This window comes from Sardina pilchardus, chromosome 6 (genome assembly GCF_963854185.1).
Source record: "Sardina pilchardus chromosome 6, fSarPil1.1, whole genome shotgun sequence".
Lineage (NCBI taxonomy): Eukaryota > Metazoa > Chordata > Actinopteri > Clupeiformes > Clupeidae > Sardina > Sardina pilchardus.
This window is the reverse complement of record NC_084999.1, coordinates 15,495,078-15,513,759: the sequence shown is the minus strand read 5'-3', so window position 1 is coordinate 15,513,759 and position 18,682 is coordinate 15,495,078. Positions and strand designations below refer to the sequence as shown.

General features: G+C 43.3%; 1 protein-coding gene across 2 annotated transcripts in view; it reads left to right on the top strand.

Annotated features, from left to right (window-relative positions):
- The first annotated feature begins 371 nt into the window (after positions 1 to 371).
- Positions 372 to 18,682, top strand: part of atg5 (ATG5 autophagy related 5 homolog (S. cerevisiae)) — a 24,592-nt gene continuing 6,281 nt past the window's right edge. Inside the window, exons 1-7 of one of the 2 annotated variants that reach the window (XM_062538618.1) lie at positions 372 to 428; positions 1,008 to 1,174; positions 1,692 to 1,819; positions 4,839 to 4,917; positions 5,599 to 5,761; positions 6,443 to 6,537; positions 14,201 to 14,318. In XM_062538618.1, the coding sequence (XP_062394602.1) occupies positions 1,067 to 1,174; positions 1,692 to 1,819; positions 4,839 to 4,917; positions 5,599 to 5,761; positions 6,443 to 6,537; positions 14,201 to 14,318 (691 nt within the window). In that variant the 5' untranslated portion in view covers positions 372 to 428; positions 1,008 to 1,066. Of the gene's footprint in view, positions 429 to 462; positions 481 to 1,007; positions 1,175 to 1,691; positions 1,820 to 4,838; positions 4,918 to 5,598; positions 5,762 to 6,442; positions 6,538 to 14,200; positions 14,319 to 18,682 lie in introns of those variants that run through there. The other variant, XM_062538620.1, reaches the window with a different exon arrangement.

The window sequence follows — 18,682 nt, the reverse complement described above, 5'->3', positions numbered from 1 at the left end:
CCAAGATGACTTAACCCACATGTATATTAAATACCTAATTATTTTAAGAATTGTCTTGCAGTTATATCTCTTATTAAAGTTGCACACTTGTTTCACTTTGATGAGCAATTTGTAAAATGGTTTCTCCACTATTGTTAATGGTCAATCACATGCAAAACTTGTTTCTTCCTACTTTGTGAACAGCCAAATATTTGTAAATGTGGCATGATGGTCATTAAAACGGCATTATCATGCAAGTCTCAGCTTATATATTTTGTTCATATTTATTGAGGTGTATGTACATTTACATTACAAATAGCCAACAATATTGTTGATGCAGCGGTCTGTCAGATGAGAGGTGTGTCACACGAATCATGACGTGTTTCCGGTTCTTCTGGACCCTTGTACACAGGCTCTGCTCGGAGTAAAGCAGGAGAACGCAGTGGAAAGTAAGATGCCTTCTAATAAGCGTTTCATATCGTCCCCTGTCTTATAATTGTGGTATGTTTGAATGACTGAACCAGTGTCTTCAGAGCAAATAAAAACTTGGTCAGTCTACCGTATCATTAAACATGTTATGCTAGTTACCTAGCTAGTTGCCCAATGCTAACAGTTAGCATTTTAGCTTCCAATGCTATGTCATCAATTCAAATGAAGTTGACCTGTCAGGTGATGACAGCTCATAGAATACCATTAATTAAGCAGCATCTTGTTTGTTAAACTAATGTTACTTCTATTCAAAAGCTACATCAGTTAGCCAGTTAGATGTGGCTTAATGGCAACACAGACATGGTATAATTTACTAGCCAAATAGCAGGACAACGTAGTCAGGTACCCTAGCCAGTTAGCTATGCTATCCTTCTTAGTTTAAACCTGACATTAAACTTAACGTTGACATGGTACAGCAGTTTTTCAACGACTGTATAGTGACTGCTAAAACGTTATTGTGTTGTACAGAGAAGCACATTGTAAACTACTTAGGAGAGTCACTGAGCTACCATTGATTTGCCATGATTTCTTTTTCTTAGGTATCTAGTAGTTAGTGAGTAGGACATCCTATGTATGTGTTGCCCGGAGAAACGTGAGAATGGCAGATGACAAGGATGTATTGCGTGATGTCTGGTTCGGGAGGATTCCAACATGTTTCACCCTGTACCAGGACGAGGTCACCGAGAGGGAGGCTGAGCCCTTTTATGTGGGTATTTGCACACCCTTATTGTGATTTAGTGGGGACATGATTTCCTTATCTTGATTGCTTTTCTCGTCTTGAAATGTCTTACTGTAGGTAAGAGTTATTACTAGTTAGTAATCATTCAACTGATCTGAGCACATCTAGATGTTTGTGGCCTAGGTGATGTTGCTACTTAAAACTCTTCAATATTGCATTATTGCAGCCCAGCTTCTCAATTAGATTGTAATAGAATATATCTTATATTCTGAAGAAGTGTTTTATAAAGTTATATCAAATAAACTAGTACTGAAAATTACTAAAATTTGCCATGTAGTAGGCTGAGTACTGTTCTGTTATCTTAAGTTCCTACCCTGAAAACGACAAGGTACTTCCCCACCGATTCAGTAGAAAACCTTAGTCTGTGTTTGTTCAGGCCTACCAGTATATTAAATCATTCCCTCACTCATTGGGAATGTGAAGAGGTAACATTATGTAAGAGGGCATCATGTGCATGTGATAATGTGTGGCTTAATATCCACAGCTTCTCCTGCCAAGGGTAAGCTATTTAACCCTCGTCACAGACAAAGTGAAGAAGCACTTTCTGAAAGTGATGAAGCAAGAGGATGTCGAGGAGATGTGGTTTGAATACGAGGGAACACCTTTGAAATGGTTAGTGGCGTTTACATCTATATTTGGAGAATGGCATGTCAAATGTATAATCCCACTAATGGAAATAATAGAATAATAGGAGAATGACACAATGGCACAGGTATATTGTCAGTATTTCAAAAGGAAATGTAGAATAAGTGAGTTAAGGGGAAAGAGTGAGACATGCGTGGTATCCAACAGTAACGCTGAAGGGCACTTGGATTCAGAGAGCTCTGCCAAAGCCAAATGACCTGCCCTGCAGTGTTATGGAAAGGGGAACAATTTGTGGATCCTCCCAGTACGCCAAATTTGAATGGGCCCCATATCCATGACATCCCCTGAATTCCTTTAAAAATGGTTTGGTAATATTGGTGAGACAACATGTTTACATACAACAATACACCAATACAGCAGTATACTAATACAAAGCCCTCTCCTCCACCCCATTCCCTCCTAAAGTATGAGCATCATATGAACAGTGGATCGTACGTAGACAACAGACAAACACTTAGTCCATTGGGGTTGTATGATGATATATAAATGCAGTCCATTTTACCATGATGAGGCTATTTTAGGCCATGTTCATGAGAAAGGCAATCCATTCACTTTTGTATGTTTTTTATGCAGTGTAACAGTATGTTGATATCTCCTCCTTCCCATTTGAACAGACCTCGTTTTAATACGGAGCATTGTGCTACCTTGAAACGCTAGCATTCCTATGAGGTTATCTGCATTTGTAGATTAACCAGCAAATTGTAGTCTACAAAACGAACGGATTCTGTCTTCACTTCAACTTGTATATAATAATCAAGTTGTAGCAGTACATCAGGGGAAGCAAAGATGCGTGTCTCACACAGTTGATGCAAAGATCGTATAGTTACTAAGATGAATCATAAAGGGTTTTTTCAATGGAATGAAATGGCACCACTTCCACCTCCTAAAGGGGATCAGTGACGAGATAATCGGTTTAGAACGGTGTAGAATCAGCAGAAGCAGGTGCCGTTGATAACAGGTTTATTTCTCCCATAGAAATGCTCCCGTTTGCCTCCTAAATGGGAGTGGCAGTTGCGTCACAATGAAACCAGAATTTACCCTCATATGAATCGTCTCGCTTTATAAACCGTCTCTGGTTGATGTGTGAGACTTGAGAGCCATTAGCATTAGTCCCATTGCCTGATGGCTGCAGATGTTCTGCTAATTTCAACAGCTGTGGATCATGAACTCTTGGGCTATCAAACACAGTACTCCTCTGCTCTTACATACAGTATATTTTATTCTGACCCTCTCTTATTTGCTAATCAGCATGGTGCAGCGGAGCGAAAGCATGCCGTTTCTTTCCCTATTGCAACTGTTGTCACACAACAAATCTAATATTACAGCGAGTAGCTGGCAAATAGTCTATATATTTTTAATGCTGTTAAGCCACAATACATTAGCATAAATAGCATTAGATATTTTCCTGTCACATGCTTTGAACTGTCACATGCTTTTACCATTTTTAATAGGTGCTTCACCTCTAATTCAGAATGGTAGGTGCATTCCATAGCACTCTACCATATTTCATTATTATTTTAAGTACCAGGGATACTATTCTGATTCTTAATTTATGCCCACTCCTGGCGCAACACATGCAGGTTTAAATGGGGCATATTAAGTTAACCATAATAACTTTTGTTTTTGAGACAGATATAACATTGCACTCAGACATGAGCTCAATAGGGCACGGGCACACACCTTGCATTCTAGGAATTGCCGCCATGCTGGTAGCGCACCGAACGTAATATCCATTCATTCAGATGCAGAAGACAAGAAGCAGAAATATAGTATTAGTGATTCTTTTCCTCTGGCGATCATGGGTTGTGCTGTTACACCCCACTACACAGCAACATACGACCAAGAAGGCAAAAACTAAGCAACAGTAAACTTAGTAGTGAGTCTGCCAATATGGCTGTGCCCGTGAAGTTTTCACGCCGTGATCCCGAACCCTATTGGTGCACTCCGCTCCTGATGCACATGAAATTTTTTACATTTGGCACCGTTCAATTTCACGTGAACTAATACTCTGTAATAGAGCGAATTCGGTCGGTACTGGTAAAAGTACAGTTTTCGGTGACCAACCCTACTGATCGGGTGCATTTTTATGACATTTTGACTGTCTGCACTCAGGCAAGTCAAGAACTTATGTTTTAGTGAAGCGCAATCCAAACTTTGAGAGATAAATGGAAATGCATTGATTGTCAACGAAGTATGTTATATGTGTGTTATATGTTACAATACGCTTACACTTACAGTATGCTCATTAATTATGAGTGACGCCACAGCAGTGATAACTTCTCATCAGCCCATAATCATCAGCCACTACTGTCACTAGACTATGTGGATTCTGAGAATGTCAATTCAGACCTCACCTCACACAAAACTGCTTCAGAGGGGCCAGTCACATGATTGAAATTCATTGAATGCGTTTTATAGTGTGGGAATAAACCCATCTTTCTTGCTTGTTAGAATATCTACCTCTTTATTCCAAAGAGATGGACATCGGGTTCATACAGTATGTCCAAAGCAAAGTATGATCCAACTTAATGAGTTGACAAAATATTTAGACGCAGTATTTTTTTATTGACACAAGGGGGCAGTATTGGCTTGGCCAGTGTAGGCCAGTGCTGGATGGAAACAGGCATAGTCAGCATTTTATTTGATGCCTTTGCCTTCAGATCACAGTTCTGTCTTCTGTTGCAGTGTAAAAAATATTTTTTCAAAAGCACGAGTATAATTTAGTTAACAAGTATGAAATTGGAGACAGCATATGACAGTTGAGTTTAATTCAACAAAAGTATTTGGTTCACATCAGTTATTAGCATATTATTATTATTATTATTATTACTATTGTTATTATTTGTAGTAGTAGTAGTATTTCAATCATCTCTGAAAATAATTTCCCTGTGCACAAACCACACACAGTTGCATTACTTCCATTTTTTTTTTTTAAATGAAATGTATTGATCATGATTTGATGTATTGCTTATTCTAATTTTTGAAGGCATTACCCTATTGGAGTGTTGTTTGATCTACATGCATCGAACACTGCCCTACCCTGGAACGTCACTGTGCACTTTAAGGTATGTTCTTCATCCAAGTTTCACAGTATAACTCACCCTCTAATGAGTCATTACTGGATTATTGGCTTAATTAAAATGTTGTAAAAATAGATAGATAGATTATTATTCATCAACTTCGTCCTCTGACCCATCCGTGCCTAGTGAACACATGCGCACACACGCACTAGGCCCAGTGAACACACAAGTGAGTAGTGAGCACACACACACACCCAGAGCAGTGGGCAGCCGTTGGGAGTTAGGAGCCTTGCTCAAGGCTCAGTCTTGGATGTGGTTTGTACTGGCCACCCTTTACTTGCCTGCCTGATTCCTTAACCAGTAAGCCACGGCCAAGAATGAAGAGTTATGTAATGGAGTCATTCTACTGTGGTCTAGTACAGTTTGCTTTTTCAGCCTTTCATGTGGATCTTTAGTGCTCAAGCCTTCCCTGATTCCAGGAGGCATCTGCACTTAACGTCGATTGACATGAAAGGAATATATTTGTATTGCGGCAGTAGTGCAGCACTGCTCTGAGATCTTAGATTCTACCTTCTCACTCTTAACAATTTCTAGAAAAGCTGTGATGTCTCATTTACTGTTTCTTGCTGATCTGTGTGTGTACAGGCATATATCTCTTGTGTTTTCCACTTGGGTTTCCTACTACATCCTCCTTGAGTCCTCATGCTTCTGCGCTGTGCTTTGTAGAGTTTCCCCGAGCGGGACCTGCTTCACTGCCCATCCAATTCTGTGATCGAAGCCCACTTCATGTCCGGCATCAAGGAGGCGGATGCACTCAAGCACAAGGGCCAGGTGATCAACGACATGCAAAAGAAAGACCACAAGCAGCTGTGGATGGGCCTTCAGAATGGTGCGTCATAAAATCTCTCTCGCTCTCTTGCTCTCTCTCTTTCTCTTTCTCTCTCTCTCTCTCCCTCTCTCTCTCTCTCTCCCTCTCTCTCTCTCTCTCCATCTATTTTCATAACTGGATTTATGGGCTAGCAATAGGTTTTTAGAAATAACAGAGACCCACCCCAACCCTCCTCCCCCTCGCCCCTGCCAGCGGGTCTCTGAGTTCAAACTGGGTTTGTGAGGCATCTCCACCACAAACTCCGGCAACCATCTACCCCTGTGGTATGAGGGGAGGGGGCCAGTGGTAAGGCGAGAGTCACATTTGCTGACTGCGGAACTGGGGTCAGCTCACCTGGGAGCGTGTTAATGTGTCAACCGTGGTGGTGGGGAAGCAGGCCGTGAACACCCACGCGGGAGTGTTAAGGGCTCCCGCTCTGTGCCGTGAGAGGCAGAACTCGGTGTGGCTCTTGCTCAGCTGATCCTCTTACTCTCACCTCGGAGCAGCTGCCAACTCATAATAGCCCTCCACTTAAATAGTCAAGAGTTCAAGCGCGAAAGTGGAGGTTTCCCATAGCTGAGAACGACAACTTTTTTGAGCCACAATTTGAGCATCCATTTCACATCAACATTGTAATCTGAATGTTCTCATTGGCAGATGATTTCCCCTTCATTTTTTTGTTTTCATCTTTCTTTTCTGCAGATAAATTTGACCAGTTCTGGGCCATGAATCGAAAGCTGATGGAATATCCAACTGAGGAAGGAGGCTTCCGGTACATACCTTTCAGGATATACCAGGTACACCATGAATCCTCTCTGCTGAAACAGATCCATTGCAGACTCTTCTGAACCTCTGTGTTGTATTTTGTGTCCCATACGTTGGGTGGGGGTGGGGGGAGCGGGGAGCGGATGACCCAGGCCCTGTTCTGAGTTGTTGACTGCCTTTGCCCATACTATGGCCTCATACTTGACTGTTACTTGCTCTACTTCAAGCTTGAAAAATAAGCTTGGGTTTGTGGAAGTTGTAGACTTGTGCCAGCAGAGGGCACCATATGAGCTGTAGAATGATTGCCTGCCTGGTACCCCATTGATCGTCACATGGTCACACAAGTGCTGATGCCTAATGAGATGCCCTCCCACCCTGTGTTGTGACTAATACCCTAAGCTTCTAAGAGTTGGAATGCATTTTCAGGAAACATTTCAGGAACTGGTTTTCATGTCTGCGCTTGCATACTCTATATGTTCAGGATGAAATTGTGAAAGATTGTGAAATTCACAAGCAACCCATAAACCGTAACCGTAACCGCAAAATGTATCATCAAAAGATCAAGCAAGCAAAAATTGGGGAGCGCCATGCCTTGGGAGCTTTGCCTTCCAACCGTGGTAAGAAAACATCCATACTGTCCCAGCCCTAAACCCATGCCATATCAGCACAACTCATTCCAAATATCACCTGCAGGGCTGTAACGAACGATTGTTCTCTTTTCAATTAATCAGTTCATAATTTATAGACATGGAAAGTCAGGAGATTTTGTCTTAATACTTTTTTTTTTGTTTGTAACATGATGACAAAATATTTGTATCATGATTACGATAAAAAGAAACGACATATTTTCCATGCAGCAGTATTTTTCTTTATACCACTGCTTGGTCAAGTTGGTATAACTTGTTAGCATATCAACAGTGATTAGCATGCTATTAAACCAAGAAATGAATGTACTAATTTTAGTTACTACTTTTATGAGACTGGTGGTCTCTGAAAATGTATTTAGATCCTAAATTAGTGTTATAGTACTACAGTGTGGAGTTGGAATTCAAGGTGTATATTAGATGTGTACACAGATCAACCCTGATTTGCATATGAATGCAATGCAATGAATAGGTTACTTTCAAGTTAGGCTACTACTTTATGAGAGCTTGTGATCTCTGAAAATGCGTTTCAAACCATAATCAAAGTCATTTGAATATACTACCCCCTTTATTATTTACATTTATTGTAATGTTTGTCATCATGTTTACCACCCCAAATCATACAATGTTAGGACATGCAAATTATGTGTAAATGTCAATAAAAACAGACTGTTATAATCTACAAATCTCATAAACCCGTAGCTGCAAAAAGGACATGGACAACATATCAAGTTGAAAACTGCACATTTTATTTTGTTGAATTTGATGCCAGCAACATGGGGCAGGGCAGGGGCATGTTTACCATTGTGTTGCCTCACTTCTTCCTACATTCTGTAAAGGTTTAGGAACTCTAGACCCCACTGTCCAATTCCCTCCTTTTTGCCTTTCGTGGCGTGTTGTAGAGGTTAGATTCTCTGCCAGAGCCCGACCCGGACCCGACCCGACCCACGGGCCGGGTCGGGCCGATATTTCTCGCCACTATCCTCGGGCCGGGCCGGGCCGGGTCGGGTCGGGTCGGGTCGGGCCTCTGATCAAGCATTTGTGTGTTTTTCTTTTTTTTTTTTTTATCGTTACTTGATTAGCCCTTAGAGCCCGATTGAAACAAAGTGCATCAAATACACACCCGTTCTTCTCTGTTGCATTGCTCCGCTATTATTAGTTGCAGCGAGATAAGACCTTTTTACGCACGAAAGAGCAGAAGTAGGGCTTTCTAACGACAGGCACTTGTTTGTACTGTACGATCAACTATGAAAATGTGTATCATATTTAGGCTACAGTCACCCGCACCCATTAGGCTACTTTGAATTACTCGACCATGATCGCACAGATATGGCACGCATGTCAGATGAAAGAGGACACACCGAGCTATTGATACGAATACACCCTTCTAGGATAAACAATTCACGAAGTGACAGCAAAATAATAACTTCATTTAGCTCGACTTACCACATGTTGTGTGTGCTTTTGTGGCATATATGTTGTTCATAATCCGACGCTATCATGTGTTTCTCTATGGCAAGGCACGTTCAAAATCCGGTTTTGTGGTCTTAGCAAATGCCTGCATGGTATCCAATTCGAGACTCATATTGCATACGATACTCATATGGCATCCATATATATATTGTTTTGCAAAGTAGGCCTAAGTAACAAAATGTGTACAACGTTGCACAAGTTACAAAATGCAACACGTGTCATGCGCTGCGTCTCCTCCACTCGCACGCATCACACTGCTCAGCTGTATAGGCTTAGGCTACAGTACATTGTGTTGCCTATAAACAAACTACGCAGTTTACATGCTTGGTCCTTGTTGCATTAGTAATTAAGATAATTCTTAACAGATTTGTGTAGTTAAACAACTTGGAATTGTAGTTGAACGTCAATTATAGCGGCTCACGTATTAAAATATTGTCGGGTATAAATCGGGCTTGGGCTCGTTATTACAGTTAATGTGTCGGGCCGGGCCGGGCCGGGCTCCGACACAAAAAAGTGCACGGGCTCGGGTAGGGTCCGGCTTGATTTTTTCGGCCCGATCTAAGCTCTAGCGTGTTGCCCTTATGGACAGACCGCCACTGCCTGTGACTAAACTCCCTAATATCTTTATATTTATTGGGACATTGTCCTATAGTGTAGGCTAGGTGGATTGCTTGCCATAGCCACGCGGCTCCGTTTTACATTAGTATCAGGCGAAGCATTGTCCTATAGTTTGGTTACCTTTCCTGCTTATTCTCTCATCAGGTGTGATGCAGGGAAGCTTTCTAAGTGCAGACTGTACTCACTGGAGTAATCAAACTTTTTAACGATAGTTTCTCTCTTTAATGAGTGATTCCTGGCTTGTTCTAGTAACAGAGTTGGCTGTTTATTGTCCCTCAGTTCACAGACACACTGCGGTGGACATGGAAATTAAATTATTAAACTATTTAACTTACGAAACGGCTCTCAAACTCTCAGGTTTTTTCCCTTTTTTTTTGTCAGGGAAGGTCAGGGAAGCTATTACACTTGTCTTTGATTTGGAACCCTGTCGCAAACATACTTATTTCTGTGTATTAGGCCAAGCAGGTTGAGTTATATTTTGAGTGGGATGCTAAAAGAATGTTTACTATTCATGAGTCCACACCCAGATGGCCATTACCTGAGGCTGTTTATATGTCGCTGACTGGAGTTCTACAGAATATTGTGAAATAAGAATTTCAAAACGAATCATTTAGCTGCACATGCACCTGTGGTTTTCCATCACATGTGGTTCAGAAGTATGTGCTATATGCAAAATCATTTTCAGCAGCAACAAGTCAAGTTTGGTTGCAGTCCAAGGTTTGGTTGCTATTCAAACTTGTTTCATGATGTAGTGCCAAGACGATATTGTGTTTGTGGAGGCACTCCTTCACAATGAGTGGAAAGTCACCTTGATTGATGCTTATCCCCCTTAACTCCCCAGCTTATTGACATAAATTACGTGGAATTAATTGACTGCCAATTATAGGCTTGCTATTACTGCTAGCGCTCTGTTCTCTGTTCTGGTGAATTCTTTTCTCTCTCTCTCTCTCTCTCTCTCTCTCTCTCTCTCTCTTTCTCTCTCTTTCTCTCTTTCTTTCTCTCTATTTTACTCTCTCTTCCCCCCTCTCTCTATCCATCTTTCTTTCTCTCTCTCTCTCTCTCTCTCTCTCTCTCTCTCTCTCTCTCTCTCTCTCTCTATCCATCTCTCTCTCTCTCTCTCTAAGGGAAAGGCTGGAGATGCTCCAGTCCCTGTCACCATGTGGTCCTTCAGCAGGTCAGGTGTCAGGTGATAGGCTGAAAAGAAAAGTGTCGTGGCTCAGGTGCATTGTGCTTCTCATCTGTATTAATGGGGCCTTTTGTTTGATGCCGAGCTCAATAATTAATGGCCGGCCATTTTAAAAATGCAGCGAAATAGCTGTCACTTCTCACACTCTCTCCCTGCTCTCCAAGGCCCTGTGCGTTAAATCCCGGGGGAACGTAACTTCCTGCCAGTGAGTCAGAGTTTCTGGAAACCGGATCGGCGCCGAGACGGCTCGGGCTGTTCACCCGCTCTCCCGTCCGCGACCCGCGGCCCGGTGTTAGTTACACAGCGGCGACACCCGAGCAGCGCCGCCCGCGGTTTCCTTTTCACGGCTCCGCGCCGGGACGCCTATTGTCTGTCGCTCGGCCCGTTTGTCAGCTCAGACAGCTTAGTGACAGGAGCGCCGGGGCCCGCGTGCAAAGCCCTGACAAAGACGCCTGGAGCGGGCCCAAGCCCAAACACCTCTCCGTGAGCTCAGATGAACAGATCCGGACCCATCTCATTAGCTTTGGATTCTCACGGCACCTCACCACCAGTCTATTGGTGTGCTGATATTATGGGATGTAAATGCCTTTCTTGACAAGTTTAAGAATGCGCTTGTTGGCTTATTTTCTTTCAAAAACGTTTCTTGCACATCATCATCTTTTGGCGTTCTAGCTAGCGATGTTGTGCTGTGAAGGCCTCTCTTTCAATTTCACAGAGTGATCCATCCCAGACTACAAGAGCGTAGTTTTTTTCCTGGACAGCTAGAGAGAAACACAGACCATTATACCAACTATATAAATTTGAAGATGGAAGCCAAAAGTTGTTGCCTATAAAACATGCCTTATTAAAAATGTCAATTTGTTGCATAGTGTTGCACAACTCTGATGCAATACCTTTCAGGGCTCTGTGATCTTGATGAGGTTATTTTCATTAGGTCCCTGTCATTATTTCCTCCTAATTTCCTATTTCAATATACACTATATTGCCAAAAGTATTGGGTCACCTGCCTTGACCCCCACATGAGTCACACCCTATTCTTAAGCCATAGGGCTTAATATGACATTGGTCCACCCTTTGCAGCTATAACGGCTTCAACTCTTCTGGGAAGGCTTTCCACAAGGTTTAGAGTGTGTTTATGGCCATTTTTGACCATTATTTCAGAAGCACATTTGTTAAGTCACACACTGATGTTGGACGAGGAGACTGGCTTTCAGTCTCCGCTTTAATTCATCCCCAAGGTGTTCTATTGGGTTGAGGTGAGAACTCTGTGCAGGCCAGTCAGGTTCATCCACACCAAACTTTGCCACCCATGTCTCTATGGACCTTGCTTGGTGCACTGGTATTCATGGGTTTCATCAGGTCCCTTTCCACAGGTGTATTAATCAAGCACCATGCAGTCTGCATTGATAATCAAGGTGCTTGATTTCATACCTGTGGAAAGGGACCTGATGAAACCCATGAATACAGTCATGTTGGAACAGGAAGTGGCCATCCCCAAACTATTCCACAAAGCGCATAGCATGGAATTTTCCAAAATCTCTTGGTTAATGCTGAAGCATTCAGAGCTCCTTTTACTGAAACGAACAGACCAAGCCCAGCTCAGGGATGGCCCCTTCCTGTTCCAACATGACTGTGCACCAGTGCACAAAGCAAGGTCCATAAAGACATGGATGACAGGTGTGATGAGTTTGGTGTGGATGAACTTGACTGGCCTGCACAGAGTCCTGACCTCAACCCAACAGAACACCTTTATGTTGCTGTATACATCATTAAAAATGTATTTTGCCTTGCAAGATACCCTTGCTGTAGGCACTAATGCACCTCCACACAGTCATAGGTGTTGTGTCATGGTGTAGGTTTTGATGAACTGAGCGCTGAAACAAGTTGGATAGGTTGGATATACTTGTATCTCTTAGCCCAGGAGAGTCCATGATTTCCAAACAAAATTGCAAAATTTGAGTGTCTAACCATAAGATTGTTTCCCACTTTAACTCTAACATTTCTGAATTCACTATCAAACTGTGCTAATAGACAATGGTTATCAGAAGTTTTTCTTGAGCTCAAACAGTGATTGTGTTCATAGAAACAGGCCTGGTTTTAATGCAGAGCCATCTGAGGTAAAAAAAAAACCACGACCACCCAATATTGATTTCAGCTACAGTATCTAGCTTTGCCAATATTGATCTGGATTCTCTGAATATTTTAAGGATGTTATAATATGCACTGTGTGTGATGAACTCCCAAATACTTTATAATTTCATGTTAAGAAGCATTAAAATGTCATTGTGATGAATGCCCCTACATCTTTACTTCTGTCTCTCTGGGATGCTCTTTCACACACAATCATGTTGCCAGTTTCCCTAATTAGTTGTGAAATAGTCCTCCTTTTGTTTTCTTCATCATTGCACAACTTTTCCAGCATTTTGTTGCCCCATCCCAACTTTTTTTGGAATGTGTTGCTAGGATGAAATTAAAAATGAGCATATATTTTCCATGAAGTAGTCACATTTGTGATTTTCAATTGATAATGTTGTCTGTGTCCTTTTTGCAACTACATATACGTTTACAAGATTTGTAGATTATTACATTTTGTTTTTATTCACATTTTACACAATGTCCCAACTTTTTCTGATTTGGTGTTGTAATATGTGAGTGCCTAAAGGACAAATCAGACCATTTATAATTGTATTTTTCTTGAGGTCTTGAAGTAATGTCTTCATGATTTTTTTTATTTTTTATTTTTTTATCAAAAGCAGGCAGGCAGCTACAGAGCTGCAGCTGCTGGCTCAATAAACTTTTGCACAGTAGTGTGATCAGCATGTATAATGGTCATGAATAGACCTCGAAATGCCCTGGAAATCTGCGGTGGCCAAACGTCACCATAATGCTGTTAATGCAGTTCTTGTCCTCCTGAAGATGAATCACTCTGACCAGTAAAGCACCGTAAGGGTGCAATCAGACAGGACACACTTGTATTGTTCATTCTTACCAGGAAAGCACAATTGACCTGTCGCTAAGCCCAGCCCCCAATTGTTATTGTGGGAATCTCATGGCATGGCAGCTGACAAAGCAGGCCTTGAAGATGTTTTTGAGCGATTTCATTTCCTGCAGACGCAATCAAAAGGGACTTAATTATGCTATGAAGGGGTACATTAAAAACTTTAAAATACATACAGAAGGTGACTTAAAAGTAAAGCTTAAAGTGGAGGCGAGTATCACAGCGCAAAAAAAAAAACCTAACGTCAATGTTAGCTAGCTAGTGGAAGATTGAGACTTACAGATATCAGGCTATGTTAACATTCAATGTAGAAAGAGTTGGGTAATGAGCATCTTCATCTTGGGATTTAACAGGGAGCACGTTGTCGGCTTAGTAGCTTACATAACATCGAGCTGTTGCAAATGCGAGAGATGTCCTGTAGGCTGCTGCTGAAATATACCCCCATTTTCTAGCCTCCCGGGGTACTGTACATCGGCATTACACGTTCCCCATGTACATCGTTTGACCATGGTTATCCATGTGGGTTTTTTTTATTAAATAAACTCCATAAATCCACCATTAATTTTACATTTTATGCCTCCTCCCTGTTGTTTACTAAGGAGTTGTTCAAACTGATGTCCAAGTCAGTTGAGGCTGGACTGTCAGAGGCTCATCTGCCTTCTAAGGGCAGCGCTTAGCGACAGGTCAATTGCATAATATGTTTGCATATGTCATGTACAATCTTTGTGCCTTAGATTCTGACAGTTCCTTCCACTTTTTCTCTCCTTCTCGTTAAGGCCATGAGCGAGAGGCCTTTCATTCAGAAGCTCTTCCGGCCAGTGTCCTCCGAGGGTCAGCCCTACACACTGGGAGACCTTCTGAAGGAGACGTGTCCCTCTGCCATACCCCAGGACGGTAGGTACCCCTGTAGCCTGCTTCTCTCTAACCACACCAACCTCCCCCACCTACACACACACACACACACACACGCACACGCACACAGTCACACTGGCGTGGTGAAAGTAAAACAAAGTCCAACCCGAAAAGTCAGGGTTTGATGTATACAGGTTTGTGCCTGGCAGGCTTTGAAAAGGGGTTCTACAGGAAGCTGAAGAACACAATCCAGTCTCTTCAAAGCATGCAAGTGCCACCATGGTATATATCCTTTCTTTTGCCTCTTTTTTCTTTAGGAAAACCAATAGAGCACTCACTCACTCACTCACACACAATCATCCAAGATAAGAGCAAACAGTGAGATGAGAGCCTCAGAGTGGATAGCACAGAGGGGAAGTGGACCCGACAGGGATAGAGTGATAGATAGAGACAGAGAGAGAGAGAGTAGAGAAGAAGGTAAAGAGAAGAGGGGGAGTGCAAGGAGGCAATGGAGAGGAGAGGTGCAGCCAAAACAGGGGCACTGTCTGCCCCCTCTACTGAGAGGAAGCAGATAAGCAGACAATGGCAGCTGTGGGACAGAGAACCCACACCAGAGACACCAGCATAAGTGTGTTTGGGGGGGGGGGGGGGGGGTATGAAAGAAGGCATGAAAGGCCCTTAGTCATAGCACCCAACTCTTCGTCCGCAAAGGGTTGGGGGGGGCCCTGATAGAGGGAATCGTCGCGTGATAAAGGTGAAAGTGGTGCATTGTCTCCAAAGCTATTTGGTTGTGTTTGCTTCCCCCTCCCTAGCAAGGAGATGAGTGGCGATAGAGAGAAAGGGCATATCGGTGTGTTTGGATTATAGAGCACGAGGGCATTTCGCTGGCGGTGTGATGCCGGCTATTCAGACGCCAAGCGTCTTGCGCGCGGTGTTGTGACTGAGCGGATAAAAGGGTGCTTTTTCGGTGCCTTGCAGTCTCCATGGTCTCTCTTTTTTTTCATCTCAAGGGAGTTTTCGTCAGTTGTAGATATAGCCAGTGATACCAGTTGTATCGGTTATGACGCTGCTAAAAAAAATTAGTGTGTGGGTTTGTTTTGGTGGGTGTTGGTGATTTAATTTGATTTGATTTAAAGCCAGAGTTCGAAAGTTCACTGTATTTCCCCTCAATGGCTGTTGTCCACTGTGACATTCAAGAGAAAGAGAGAAAAAAAAATATCATGGTAAATGATAGCAAGATGTGCTGTCTCAGTGGGGGATTCCCACTGCAAGACGAGATGTGTAACCAAGAATTCTGTACCATCTCTCGTCCTCCGCAGTGGAATAGCGTCAACAACAACATCTTATGTCAATTACCCTGCCAGGATTTCCAAAAAGCCTCAGAATGTTCCGTTCTCCGCTCCCACCCGGATCCTCGTCCAGGACCAGAGTTCAAGTGGGATCAGAGTCGGAGATCCTGTCTCTCCGTTGCCTGTTCCCATTGCAGTGCGTCGTCACGAATGGATGAAATGAAACCCTTTACCCGCAAGGGTGGCAATTCTTGCTCCAAGCCCAAGCCGAAGTGAATTCCCCCTGGTGATAGTTCCGAGGCAGTCGGATGTTTTATATTTATCAAGACTGAGAGAGAGAGACCGAGGGAGAGACAGAAGGAGAGAAAGAAAAACCTTTGCGGTGGTATTATTTCAAATAAACGGCGAATACAGAAAAATCCCCACCTAAAGAAAGAAAGCCTGGTCACAGCCCACGCAACAAGTGGTAAGAAGCCTTGGGTAGGGCCGCCCACTTTCTACTCGTGTATCAAAAGGAGAGCTCCATCAGAGGCCGTGTAAGGCAGAGAGGGATTGGGTAATCACCACAGCCTGCCCCAAAGTGTTTGGGTGAGTGGGGGTGGGGGAGTTGGGGTGGGGTGGGGTGTTTGCTGAGAACAGTCTCCAACGCACTTACTTTCTCTGTAGTTTCAGCCCACGGTCTTCTTTTCTCTTCTTGCTGGGGTAGGGGGTCTGAGGCTCAAGCGTTTTAATTGAAGTGTTTAGTGATGTTCCAACTCAACCAGGACACCCTGACTTGTGACTTTCAGTTGTCCTTTTGGGCATCAGTGAAGTTATCTGCCTGTCTGTGTATCCATTTCTCCATCTCTCTATCTGTCTAATTGTGTATTCGTCTGGTAGTATATCCATTTACCATCCATCCATCCATCCTGGCGTGGTAGTCTGGTTCTGGATGCTCTTGGAGGGTCCCTGTACCTCCTGGGCGGGCCTGTGTTACGGTATCGCAGTCCCGCTCTTGGCCTCTCAGGCTGTGTAATTGGACTCAGACTGTTGGAGAAACATTGTCTTGCGGTCGGGATAAATATGGGTTGGCCACGCTTGAGCTGGAAAGGCTTCGTGCTTGGCCCGGTTAGCAGTGCAGCGCTCGACCACAGCCCCTGCTCTGTGTCTGCGTCGGCGAGGGACCGACTGACAGCACGCCCCAAAGGCTGGCCGAGACGCGGCCGAGACGCGGGCGAGCCTCGTGCCTGGCCCGGTGTCACACGTAGTCGCTGACAGCAGTAAGCTGGAACCAACGCGGGTCGGCTGCCAAGACAAACACATCCCGCATTCAGCTCCGCAGTCCTCACTGGAGATCCTTAATTTGGTGTGATTCACGTTTTAGAAAAGGTGTCTGCGGTGTGGGAAAATGAAACCACCGGAAATTTCCTACTGCGTAACATCTAATCATCTTGGAATTCAGTCAAAAGGAAAAATCTTTCGACAGAGGTAATGAGCGAAAGAAAGTCACCCAGCCGACACTATTCCAAAGCAATAACTCACAGCATGTGAGTGGCAGAAGAGATGTTGTGGGTGTTGTAGATGAAAGATACGCGCATTTGCTTGACGGCTAACAGACACATCCTGTGTTGCAAACTTCCAAGGAAAGGAGAGGTGGGTAAAGAAGTCACGTGGGTGGATTTTACTGCTGTTTATTTGTATAACCACTCCCCATCTGTTAGTACCTGCTCTGTGGAAAAAGCAAACATGCTGCTGGTCTCCATACAGCTCTTATGAGCCACACACACACGCACACACACACACACACACATGCACACATGGATATAAATGTCTAGGCCATGGGTCTTCAACCGGGGGTCCGCGGAGGTACTGCAGGGGGTCCGCGAAAATATTTCGTCTGAAGCATTTTTATTTCTCCTCCAAAAAATAAAATTGGTTTTAGTTAACATAATGTTCAAAAGAAATTCGCTTCATATTCGTTTTTAAATAACACATTCATGTGATCCTCCCTGTGTAACTTTTGCCAACCTATGCCAAAACACATTAGCAATCAAATAAGAATGATGGATGGTTTTTTAACTCCCCGGGGGAAAAGCTACACGTCAGACATGGAGGTTCGGATAGAGGATGCCAACACGGCTTCCATGAATAGCCAGTAAACGCAGACAAGAAAAGACTCGTACATACTTGATCCAACTCAAATATGCCTAGCCTACTAAATTGAGTTGGATCATCGCGATTAAAGAACACTTTTTCTCCCGTGCGTTTTAGTTTAAAAATACCTTTGTTTTCAGCAGCATCTGACCATAAGCAAACTCGTTCTTTTCATTCCGTGAGATAAATTACGTTCCGACTGTTTGATTCGTTTGCTCAATGTCGGGACTGATGGACCCTGAGCTTTGCGGGGTAGCCTATTTGTTCTGTGTGATGTTTTGCTTTGTGTTTTCTTTTACGAGAGTCTGCGGTCTTTGCGCGTCAAGGCGTTCTGCGCGAATTAATTTCATCCGACGTTCAACGCGATTTCATAGGCTACCATCACAATAAAACGATAACGATAATCTCATGTGTTTTTGTTTCCTTCTGTAAGACAAAGTACAGTAGTATTTACACAAGAGTAACAGGCTTTCTGTCTGTAACAGTTTGAGATAATGAAGCTTTGCCTGAATTTAGCTGAACATATCCACCTTAGTTAACCCTTGTGACATTCATTCTATTATAGGGCGAATTTATGCAACAATTTGTAAAGAAATATCAGAAACAAGTTGTATAAAGCAGTAGGCCTAGTTACACCCTGTTAATAACAACTTCTGTTAAAGATTGTGCGCGCACGCGCGTGCGTGCATGTAGGCTACAGTAGGCACTCATGACTGACTGTCCAAATGATAGACAGGATTTGAGGTGGGCCAGGTGTGGGGGTCCGTGCTCAGTCCCTCTCACAGCCAAGGGGTCCTTGAGCTGAAAAAGGTTGAAGACCCCTGGTCTAGGCGCATTGCATTATCACACTTGTTAAACTCTTGCAGGAACAGAGAAATCGGAAATGCAGATGTTTTGCTATACACACTTTTGTCCTCAGACTGAGTGGATACTGTAATCTTCAGTATCGGAACGATACGTATTGTCGGCCTCTTCCGTGTAGGT